The following is a 12,335-nucleotide window of genomic DNA, read 5'->3' as shown; positions in this document are numbered from 1 at the left end:
AGCCCCAGCTCCGCCCTCCTCTGGGGCAGCTGGGTAGTACATGCCAAGGCCCAGCGAGAACAGCATGAGGAAGCCACCTCTCAGCTCTCCGTGGGGCTGACGCCCCTCCACTCCTGGGCGCCCAGGCCTCAGAGAGCCACAGGGCTGGCTGGAAAGCCCTCATGGCGTCCTCACCCCCACGTGTCTTCACGGCTGTGAGCAGGGGATGCTCCTTCCTGAGCCTGAGGGCCTAATGCAGGTCCGGGGCTTCCACAAGCGGAGCTGCTGGTGGGACAGGAGGTGAGTGGTCTAGGGCAGCAGCCAGGGAGACGGGGACGCAGTGGGGAGACGGGGTGATCAGTTAGTCTCTTCTAGTAAGCCGTGCACACTTCAGGGACGAGGCTGGAGGCTCTGACACTGGATGGCAGCAGACACACTAGATGGAGCCCCAGCGTTCCTGGGCCTGGGGCTGCCTCTGCCACCACGGCCTGGCAGTGCCCGGCAAACCGCCCCCCTGCCTGGGTGAAAGGAGGAGGCCCGGCCAGACAGGTAAGGCCATTCCACCGCCACACATCTCTGCTCCAGCTGAGGCGGCTGGCATGCCGAGGAGTGACAGGTAAGCCCTTCACCTCAGCTGCCCCTCCGTCCTCAGCAGGTGGACCAGGTCTACCAAGCTCTGCCAAGGCGCCCTCAGAGAGCCCTTCTCTTGAGGACGGAAACATGATATACTTCGTATGACCCTGAGTAAGTCCCTCATCTCTTCGAGGTTCAGGTTTTATTTTTTACGGGTAAATTCCATATTGGTCAAATAGGGTGACTGTGATTTCATATTATGTATATACACCCCCCTCCTGCAAAGAAAAATATGAAATAGTGTATAAAATATACAACAGCCTGGCTGGTGGCTCAGGTGGTTGGATACTCTCTCATGCACCAAAAGGTTGCGGGTTCAGTCCCAGGTCAGGACATATACCTATGTTGCGGGTTTGATCTCTAGTTGGGACACATACAAGAGACAAACCAATCTATGTCTGTCTGTCTCTCTCATCAATAAGAACATATCCTTGGGGGAGGAATATACAGAAATAAATGAGAATAGAGGGAAAAGAAGATGAAGCCAGGAGGCACACTGGTTCACACAACTCAATCCTTAGAGTCTCGTACATGTGCTAAGGGATGCACATTTGGCCCTACAGGTTTCAGTGGCCAAAGCAAAGAAAGTAAATCAGTTCCCCCTTGCTGTATCCATGGCGACACACACACAGCTGTCTGGGAGACGTGAACACCATGGCCGCCACTGCTCGCTGCCGACAGGCAGTGCCATGGGCTCAGCCTCAGAAGCCGTCCGCTGCGCAATGCCGTCTCCCCCATGACCAGCGCCGTACCTCACAGCCGCGTGCAGAGCCACGTGATTGAGGTGACCGCTTACACCCCCGGCATCGAAAGTCACCACCTGCAGAGAGAGAGGGTCTCACTCCTGCCCTGCCAGCCAGCTGTGCCCCCGTGCCCTCCCGTGGGAGGGACAGGGAGCAGAGCCAGGAAACTCCTCGCGTTCTGAGCATTCTGAGCGGACGGCTCAGGCCAATGGTAACTATGGGTGTGCGGCTGCACGGGGACTTCCACAGCGGGTTTTGCTGTTCGTTGTTGTTCCTGGCGGCGGAGCAGAGTGCAGTTCAGCCTGATGTGCTACTAAACCCCGAGTAGCTGTGTCTTTACTGCCTCGCCAGGTAAAGCACATTTAGTCTTCCTGGCCGGCTGCCGGGTGGACTCAGTTCATGATGCTATCGGTCTCTCCCTTGTGCCTCACTGAGGGCACAGAAGCTTCCGGGGACAGTTCCACCGTGGCCTGGGTTAAGTTCATAGCAGAAATGTTTATTCATAGACAGCCTCTGCTTCCATTCCCACAAATATAGATCTGTTTATTAACAACTTAGATCCCAACATTTCAGTTCTACATGGATGGGTTTTAAAAAGCCCAAGGAACAATTTAAATAACAATGATCTAATAATAATAATAATAATAATAGAAGAACTTGAATAATAAAAGAAATATTCTAGAGAAATCAAGGACCCAGAAAAAGGAATAGGACTGGTTGGTGGGGGGTGATGGAAAGAGGCTAGCTGTCCCGAGGGGTGGCCGGTGACCACATAGCACAGACGAGGGTCCTGAAACTGGAACTGGAAGAGGCTGGGAAGGAATTCATGACCAGTCTTTCTTTTCATATATATATAGATTTCAGAGAGGAAGGGAGAGGGAGAGAGAGAGAGAAACATCAATGATGAGAGAGAATCATCGATTGGTATAGTCCCCAATGGGGACTGAGCCTGAAACCCGTGTATGTGCCCTGACTGGGAATCAAACTGTGACCTCCTGGTTCATAGGTTGACATGCAACCTCCAAGCCACACCTGCCGGGCTGACTGGTCTTTCTTTCTTTCTTTTCTTTTTTCTTTTAAAAAAAAAATATTTTATGGATTTTCCACAGAGAGGAAGGAAGAGGGATAGAGAGCTAGAAACATCAATGAGAGAGAAACATCGACCAGCTGCCTCCTGCACAGCCCCCATCGGGAATGTGCCCGCAACCAATGTACATGCCCTTGACCAGAATCGAACCCGGGACCTTTCCAGTCCGCAGACCGACGCTCTGTCCACTGAGCCAAACAGGTTTCGGCTGACTGGTCTTTCTATACTACACCGTATAAAACGTGTTTACTTCATGTACAGGAAACTGTGAGCAGCTTTTACTGAGCACAGGCTGGAGGGTGGGGAACAGATGGGAGAAATGTGAAGTCTTATCCATTGATCCTGATTCAAACAAGCTATAAAAAAAACAAATAAAAACTCATTTATGGCCGAGATTGGTTTGGCATGGTGGATAGAGCTTCGGCCTGCGGACTGAAAGGTCCCAGGTTCAATTCCAGTCAATGGCATGCACCTTGGTTGCGGGCACATCCCCAATGGGAGGTATGCAAGAGGCAGCTTATCGATGTTTCTCTTTCATCAATGTTTCTAACTCTCTATCCCTCTCCTTTCCTCTCTGTAAAAAATCAATAAAATATATTTTTAAAAAAACAAAACTCATTTATGGCATGAGACTATTGGAAATGAGTAACATTGATATGAATTAATTTTAGGTGTGATAATGATATTAATGGTAATAAAATATTCAATGTCTTAGAATTACATACTAAAATATTTAAATATGAAATATGATGGCGAGGATTTGTTTCAAAATAATGTAGGAGATGGGAGGTGTTTAATAATTAACACTGTGTTAATTATTGAGGCTAATAGGAATACAGAGGTTCACTAAACTATTTCCTCTACTTCTATATGCTTGAAATTTTCTATAATCAAAAGTTAAACAAAGTCTGAGTTAAAGGTTTATAAAAAGCTAAACATATAGTGGTGGATATATGTCATTACGCGTATGTCAAAATCCATGGAATATTCGACAGCCAAGCAAGCCCTCACGCACACTGATTCTGGGTGCTGGTGACGTGACAGTGCAGATTCACTACTGCGACACACTGCAGAGGGCGCGTTAGGCATGGACGCTCTGCTCAGTTTTGCTGTGGATGGAAAACAGCAGCCTATTATGTTGTACACCTGTAACTAAAATAATATTGTATGTCAACTGTAATTGAAAAAGATTTTTAATACAGTCTATTAAAAAACCAGTTAACCATCTAACTCAAGTGCTGATCCCATTTAAAAAAAAAAAAAAAGATATTTCTTTATTGATTTCAGAGAGGGAGACAGATAGAAACATCAATGATGAGAATCATTGATCGGCTGCCTCCTGCACGCCCCCTACTAGGAATCGAGCCTGCAACCCAGGCATGTGCCCTAGGCTGGAATCGAACCCTGGACCCTTCAGTCTGCAGGTCGACGCTCTGTCCACTGAGCTAAACTGGCTAGGGCTGATCCCATTCTTCATGCAACAAAGTGGGTGTGTGGGTGGGGGGGCTGCAGCTGCTCTACTCAGGACACTAGTTTACCCCAGCCCGTCGGGCAAGTCACAGAACTTTCCCTCTGAGAGTTCTTCCCACTTCCAATGTCTTGTTTCCTCACCTGAGAGGTCAGGAAAATAACAGCTGCCCTCCTTTCCTTCTGGGCTGAGGCGAAGACATAATAAACCACGTGGGCCCTAGCTGCCTGGCTCAGTGGATAGAGCGTTGGCCTGCAGATTGAGGGGTCCCAGGTTTGGTTCTGGTCAAGGACACATGCCTGGATTGCAGGCTCGATCCCCACTAGGGGGTGTGCAGGAGGCGGCCAATTGATGAGTCTCATCATTGATGTTTCTCTCTCTCCCTCTCCCTTCCTCTCTGAAATCAATAAAAATATATTTTAAAAAGTAAATAAAGCCACGTGGAAGTGTTCAGAACACTAGGTCTGGCAAGTTTATGCTCAGCTTAGAAAAATGTTTCTCTAGATTTCAGTAACCAGAGAAAGTATCAACAGTGAGAACAGTTCCTCCTTTGTAGGTGATTAGGCTTTGTGCCTTTCTCTTCGCTGTGCTGCGGCCTCACATGACATACCTGCATGGATGTCCCTCCTCCTGTGGGACTCACTGGGCTGCTGGAAATGGCAGGCTAAGGTCTTTCTCATTCTGGAAAAGTTTTAGCTATTGCCCTTTAAGTATTTTCTCTCAACCACTTTCTTCTCTCCCCTTTCAATAAATGACAAGTAGACAAAAAAGTAAGTAAAAACATAGATTTAAAAATATGATTACTAAATGACTGAGTGAACAAATACAAATGGCTGCATGCAACAACTGCAGAATTCCTTTAAAAAAGGCAAAGGAGCCGGGACCGGTTTGGCTCAGTGGATAGAGCGTCAGCTTGGGGACTGAAGGGCCCCGGGTTCGATTCCGGTCAAGGGCATGTACCTTGGTTGCGGGCATATCCCCAGTAGGGGGTGTGCAAGAGGCAGCTGATCAATGACTCTCTCTCATTGATGTTTCTAACTCTCTATCTCTCTCCCTTCCTCTCTGTACAAAAATCAATAAAATATATTTAAAAAAAAAAAAAAGGCAAAGGACTTTCTAGAAATTGGCCATTTTGGGATCCGTAAGGCGAGCTGTCCACATCTCCCACACGTTCCCGCTTCCTTCTGCAGGAAGGAGGCCAAGTCTGGGTGCACCCAGCTCCCCAGACCTTTGCATGGACCCGCATTTCTTCTTTTTTTTTTCTTTCTCTTTATTAATCCCCATCCAAGGATATATTTTTATTAATTTTAGAGAAAGAGGAAGGGGGAGAGAGAAACATTGATCAGTCGCCTCCCCTAAGTGCCCTGACCAGCGATCTAACCTGTAACCTAGGTATGTGCCCCAGTGCTTTGGTGCACAGATGACACTCCCAGCAACCGAGCCAGCAGCCAGGGCGGCACTGCAGTTCACAGACCCCACCACTCCTCCCATTGAGCTGCAGCCCAGCTTTCTTATGCACCGAAGTGGGGGAGGAGGAGGGTGTTTGGGCTGGTCCTGGGATACTGAGGGTACTGCAGATCACCTCGCAGACCTCGTCACACTTCAGGCTGGTCCTGAAGACCAGCTGTCTACACATCTGACCTCCGGAGCCGTGAGAAGTTCTGTGTGGGCTGGGCAGTCAGTATGCAGGGAGTTTGCCTCCTAAGCCCAGGGCCACAACCCTCCGGTCTTCACACTCAGACCCCCAGGGGTGTTGTCAACAGGTGAGAGGTGTGACCTGCGAGCTGCTGGTCCACACTTTCCAGCCAGGAAAGAACAAAGTCAATGGGCCCAGTAAGGCAGAGACCAGCCGGCAGGCCCAGGCCCGCTGCACCCCCTTGCCCCCTGCGTGGGGTATGGAGTGAGCCAGGCAGGTGCCTTTTGCCATTCCAACACAGACTGCTGACTACTAAGTCTGTCGTTGGAAAAAAGATGGCTGACCAACACATTAATGGAAATCTGCCTCACAAAGGTCCAGTAATCACTTCACTCCACAAACTCACCAAGACGGAAGCCAGCGTGGCGCTCTGCAGAAGGGCTCACCTTTCGAAAAGGACACATCGAACTCAATGTTTACAATTACATGACTGGGACTTTAAACGGCCACATTTTAGGTATCAGCTCATGAATAATCCTTGTTCTTACTGTTTTAGAAATAGACAGTAAGCCGGCTAAAACTTGACCACTGGCGAGGCCCTCTCCCGCTATCCTGGGAGAGATGGGTGTTCCTGGCAGTGCCTCCCCCCCCCCCCCCCCCCCCCGCCCCCACAGGTGAGTGTGATTCCCTCTGGCTTTGGTGCTCTCACATGTCCTCCTGTTGGGGCCGGCAAGACCCGGTCGAGGCAGGGCTCCAGATGGCCAGCAAGATCCTATTGAGGCAGGACTCCAGGCCAGGGAAGGAACGAGCAACCAGACCCACAACAAAGAATGTAGCATAACTGTTAGTCATAAAATAGTTCTGTTGCAAGGCTCAACCCCCGGGCAGGCACGTCCTGTTTCCAGTAGCCGCCAGGCAGGACAAACAGACCAAACCAGGTCAAACAGAGACTGCTTAAGCTGAAAATAAACCCCCACCCCAGGTGTTGTATAAACTTTAAATGTTTCTGTACTAGTGGAATTTTCTATAGCTTATAACTGACCTTTCTTTGTTAAAACTTTAGCCAATCATAATCTGCCAGGCATCCCTAAGACGGGGATAAAAGCAGCATGCTTAGAGTGGGTCGGGGCTCTCGTTGCTCGCTGCTGTGTCAGTTGAGACGGGAGCCCGGACTCGAGCTCATAATAAAGGCTTCCTAAATCCCAATGTGGCTGACTGGTGGTCGTCATTCGCCGGTCGCCCACTACACTCCCCGTAGCGGGTGTAAATTTATCCGTGTTTTTTGAAACAGGATTACAATTCTAATTTTGCCACCTGCTGAACTTGGGCTAGCTGCCGGCCTCTGGAAACTCAATTTCCTTGATGTAAATTAAGATGATAACTTTACCTCTGAAGTTTACACGATATTCTAAATGTGAAAATGCTCGGTAGAAGGGGACGTTTTGTACAAATGAGAGTTGGGGACCTGGGCTTTTAGGGGACAGGACAGAGGATACATGGGCAGTCCTCTGCCTCCGAGCCGGCAGTTTGGTCACTCAGTCTCTCAGAGGGCGTGTTGTCACAGGAGGTTTGAGAGAGCGCCGGAGGGTTCGCCTCGGTGGGGCGGCCCTAGAGAAGGCTGGGGGTGGAGGGTGGGAAGGAAGGGCGGCCACAGGAAAGGTGTGACTGGGAGGGTGCCCGTACCAGGTTGATGTCATTCGCTTCCATGTGCTGGAGGAGGACACTGGCCACACGCCCCGTGTCCCACTGCACAGCCGGGTCATCCGGGAAGTCCCTGCGGGAAGAAGCACAGTGTGAGCACGTTCCCAGCAGCAAGTCCCTCCCCAAGCCCTCAGGACGGGAATTGTAGGGGGCTGCCTTGACATCAGATTTCTGTTGAAAGAGGTAAACTTTAGAAACGGCACACAACTGGAAACCGATGGACAACCCCACAGAACACGCTGGCAGCTTTGGGCCATTGCTGAGGGGAAGAAACAGACATCAACGAGACAACGCTTTATCTGAAGCAGGGGAGACAGATGGCAGGTAAGAGCCAACCTGGCAAACGTATCTTTATAAGAATAACAGTAATAGTGCTTCAAATGAAAGAGTACACAGGGTGTCACTTCATTCCACCTGAGGACAACCTTTAAGAGCCCTGACAGATGACGTGAAGTAGCTTTGCTTGGAAGGTTGTTAAAGTGGGGTTGAATCAGATTTTCTTTTTTAAATATATTTTATTGATTTTTTACAGAGAGGAAGAGAGAGGGACAGAGAGTTAGAAACATCGATGCGATGGAAACATCAATCAGCTGCCTCCTGCACACCTCCTACTGGGGATGTGCCTGTAACCAAGGTACATGCCCTTGACCGGAATCGAACCTGGGACCCTTCAGTCTGCAGGCCGACGCTCTATCCACTGAGCCAAACCAGTCAGGGCTGAACCAGGTTTTCTGATGCAAAACCAAGATGCTCTGTCACCAGGTGCTGGCAACATGCCACCGCAGTGAGGCACCGCGTGGCCTGCCCCAGCCAGAGGTCTCTGGCTCAGGTCCTGGGCAACATCCCCCGCGTGACCAGGGGTCAGGCTCTCATTGCTCCTGCTAGCAGGCTGCTCTCACCTCTCTATGGACAGCAGCCACGCACTGACATCTCATCAAGGGAGCGTCCCTGAAGGTTTTCAGCATGAAAGTGGCATGAGCCTCAGCACTAAGTGATATGGCTATTTCTATAGAAAATACACAAATAGTATAGTTATTCCTACCGCTTCACTGCTACCTCTACCAAAGCCCTCGGTGCCTTCTGTGGAGGACAGGCTTTTCAAAGCCATTCCGTGAGGCTCTCAGACTGCGCCTGCAGGAAGCAGGACAGACAGCTCAGCTGGTGGGGACAGACAGGGAGATAAAAGAGACCTAGGTCTACTCCCTGGAAATAGAGGTGACTACGGTATGAAGAACACGAGCTGCTGAGCTCCGGCTGCTGGAGGAAAAAGAGACAGGAATCAGGGGAAATGCCCTTGTGCTGAAACAGCTGCATGCACACGCCTGGTGGGGAGGCCCACGCAATGCACCGGATCACTCCGGAAACCACGAGCAGTCGTGTGGCCGGAGCAGCAGTCTAAGGAAACGGGTGTGTGTGTGTGTGTGTGTGTGTGTGGAGGCTAAGCCTACTAACCCCTGGTTGGGACAGGCTGAAAGATGAGCCCCGGGTGGGCGAGCCCCGCGGCCCGCATTATCTGAGACTTGGGCCTGCTGGTCCAGGCTTCACTGGGGGCAGGGCCAGGGGACAGTGCAAGCCCAGGCTCCCTCTGCGCCTTCCCTCTCACCGGGAGAGGAAAGCCCATCACCAAGGGGCCTGGGACTGACGTGTCCCCTGTAATCTGACACATTGACAGGCCGCACTGCTCTTATTAGCAAGTCCAGACTCCCCTGCTATGGCATTCAGGATTCTTCCCAGTCTGTCTCCTATTTTGATCCACTTCATTTCTCTCTCTCTCTCTCTTAAAAATTTTATATTTTATTGATTTTTTTACAGAGAGGAAGGGAGAGAGATAGAGAGCTAGAAACGTTGATGAGAGAGAAACATCGATCAGCTGTCTCTTGCACACCCCCCACTGCGGATGTGCCCCCAACCAAGGTACATGCCCTTGACCGGAATCAAACCCGGGACCCTTCAGTCCACAGACTGACGCTCTACCACTGAGCCAAACTAGTTTCGGCTACTTCATTTCTCTTCACAGAGCAAATAAGATGATGTGTGAGAAGAAGAATTTAAAGACTGTCAAGGCGAATGTAAATGTCAAAGTAGTGGCTGTCCCTGGGGCATCAGCCCAATTTCAACTCCTTAATAAAAAGACCCTCTCCTTCCCTGCGCTGGCGTCCCTGCGGAGCTCTGTGCGGACTGCCTGTCAGTGGCCCGGAGATGAGCAAGCCGATCCGTGGAGGAAAGCAAGAAATCACTAGACTTCCTGTATCTGTCTTTCTCTCTGTTTAAATTTCTATTAAGCTATTTTATAGCATATAGCAGAGTATAACATGTACACAATTTAAATGAATAAACCCACAAATATGGAAACGTATACTCAAATTTCATTTCTTTTTGTCAGGGGATTACAAAAAATACAGTGGGGAAAAAGTAGGTTCACAGTTGTTCTATGGAAAATAATGCAGTAATGAATGAATAACAATACAAGACTAAACTGTTTTGTGTACTCATAGCTCTGAATCTTCTTTGGCTCTACCCTGTATTTGGAGATCACTGGTCTAATCTACTCATCCTACATTTTATTTTTTTCTGGATATTTAAAAACTACTTTATTGGTATAATTTACATAATATAAAGTCCACCCATTTAAAATGCACAATTTAGCCCTGCTGGCATGGCTCAGTGGGTGAGCATCGACCTATGAACCAGAAAGTCGAAGAAGGTTTGGTTCCTGGTCAGTGCACGTGCCCAGGGTTGTGGGCTCGATCCCCAGTGTGGGGTGTACAGGAGGCAGCCGATCAATGATTCTTCCTCATCATTGATGTTTCTCTCTCTCCCCTTCTCCCTTCTTCTCTGAAATCAATAAAAAATGTATTAAAATAAAAATATTTAAAAATAAATAATTTGCACAATTTAGTGATTTTTAGTAAATGTTTTGAACTTCTACATTTTACTAGTGTCTTGTATATATTTGGCGGAGCCAAAGGCTGCTATACCAACCAGATTCTGAGTGTTGAAACATGCAAGGAAGAGCTTTGAAAGTTAGCAACTTGATAAAACAAATAAGGGGCAAAAAACTCTATGAAGTGCAGAGGGCAGCAAGGTATCTCAATGAGTCACCTTCCCTCAAGGCAGGAAAACATAAAATTTGACCCTGGGAAACTTCAAACAGATAAATGTGAAAAAAGGAACTCCTTCTAGATCAACTGCCTGACTTGTCCTTGGCCTCAAGTTCAGCCCTAATCAACTCAAGGCTTGGGTCCAAATGAAAACTTCTGCAGTCCCTTTCTTTTCTGATGGATTAACGATTAGGCCGCAGCTAAACACGCTGGCAGAATGTAAACAGAAGTGCTGCGAGAGACAGCTGGTGAACTGAGCCGTCTATCTCAGTGCTGCCCCCTTGCTGGCTGGGGACTAGATACACCTAAGGTAAGGAATGTTAATGCAGCATAAAAATAAGAAAAGCCACAAGTTACTAAAGTTTAATTTTGGTTTTGACTTCTCAGTCTAAAAGAATGAGACATATGAAAGTGGAAATGTATTTAGAGGAGTTGAATTTTGAAAGCAAAGTAAGTTTACAAGGTAACTTCTAGATAAAGGCTCTGGACGTGCCAGGTTCTGCAGATATCCTCATGTGGGTTTCCCAGAAAGCAGAGCCTAGGGTGCATGTGTGTTTTATTGGGGCGTGTAACCCCTGGAAGCAGGAGTGACAGAGGGAGGGAGAACCCACACGGGATGCTTTATCAACTTGACCCCTGCAGGGGCCCTGGCTGTGACCTCATGGGAGTGTATGGAAACATCTGAGACCTGCTCAGCTGCCCAGAGGAGAAAGAGCTGTTTATCTTCACAGGGTGTTAACTCTTCCACACTCTGGGGCTAAGCAAGGCTGGGCACCGAGTCTCTGAACGACAGAGAAAACCTGGGGCAGAAAGGAGGGGTGCAGAGCGGGCCTGAGGCGAGCGGCTGTCAGGTGCTGGGAGGGGGGATCTGGAGGCGCACCGCACTCACCCCCAGAGCAGGACTCTGAGAGGGAGACGCTGCCATGGAGCCCGCTGGGACGAGGCACACATGAGGCCCCGAGCCTGGGGCTAAGGTTTAGGGATACAAATGAACACAAACCCTGTTCCCTTCCCTAGGAAGCTTCAGGCCCCGCAGGGCAAGCTTTGCCTGGTGGCTTGGCTGCAGGATGCGAAGGGTTTGCAGCGGGAGGAGAGGGCCGGGTGGAGGGAAAGAGCCGGGCTGGGGTAGCAGCCTCCCTGACTCCCATGCTGCCATCACTCAGTGGGTGCCACAGGAAGCACCTCAGGAAGACAATGCCACCGTGTCCGGCTGGCAGGCCTCTGAGAAGAAGGGGGTGTCTGCAAGCTCAAACACAGCGGAGGAAACCAGCTTGTGCCAATCTTTTGGTCCAATAACTGCAATCCTCACAGGCCCTGCCCTGGGTGTGCTCAGCAAACACAGTGTTAACACAAACCGAGCCCAGCCCTAACCTTTATGTTCAGTAAATAGGTCCTCACAGGCTGACCTTCTAGCGCTGATGACTCACCCTGGCTGCGCTCGGAGCCGCTCAGCGGCCATGGAAACGGGTAAAACCTGTGGGTGGTCAGTTCCTTCAGTCACAAGTCACAGGGCCCTGCAAGGAAAGCCCCGCCCCACGCCCCTGGGGAAAGCCCGGCCAGGCCCCCTCCCCGCACAGCCCTGCGGGAAGGGCTGGCTGCACACATGCCCTGCCGGTTGGGTAACAGCTTATCTCGCTGGAAACCAGTCCCACTTTGCACACCGGCTCCGAACTTTCTGCAGACGGGCTCGCACGCCCGTATTTGGTGCTGTGGCTGGCGCAGCCCGCCCCTCCCCCACACCGAGGCACATTTCTAAACCTGATTACTTCCTTTGTGTCCGAGGCCGGCAAAGGTCACTTGAGTTCATTGAACACAGGCCAGAGGAGAGCAGGCTACCTGGGGCTGTGAAGTCCCAGCCTCGGGCCGTCGCCTGTAGAAACCCCAGGAGGCAGCGGAATTAGATCTCAGCCGAAGGGAGGCTGCAGTCCGCTTTCTAAAGCAGAGCCGGCGACACTGGGGGTGTCTCCGGATCCCCACTGAGTGGCTA

The 12,335-nt window shown here is 50.1% G+C and overlaps 1 protein-coding gene across 2 annotated transcripts in view; it reads right to left on the bottom strand.

Moving 5' to 3' along the window:
* The window catches only part of PIGL (phosphatidylinositol glycan anchor biosynthesis class L), a 181,226-nt gene that overhangs the window by 136,277 nt on the left and 32,614 nt on the right, over nucleotides 1-12,335 (bottom strand). For both annotated transcript variants that reach the window (XM_084861596.1, XM_084861595.1), the window contains exons 3-4: nucleotides 7,230-7,320; nucleotides 1,365-1,432 (exon numbers count right to left, since the gene is read on the bottom strand). In XM_084861596.1, the coding sequence (XP_084717722.1) occupies nucleotides 1,365-1,432; nucleotides 7,230-7,320 (159 nt within the window). The remainder of the gene's footprint in view (nucleotides 1-1,364; nucleotides 1,433-7,229; nucleotides 7,321-12,335) is intronic.

Source organism: Pipistrellus hanaki, assembly GCF_964339955.1.
Source record: "Pipistrellus hanaki genome assembly, chromosome: 16".
NCBI classification, from domain to species: Eukaryota; Metazoa; Chordata; class Mammalia; order Chiroptera; family Vespertilionidae; genus Pipistrellus; species Pipistrellus hanaki.
Note: the sequence above shows the minus strand (reverse complement) of the source record. Positions and strands in the feature narration are given on the sequence as shown.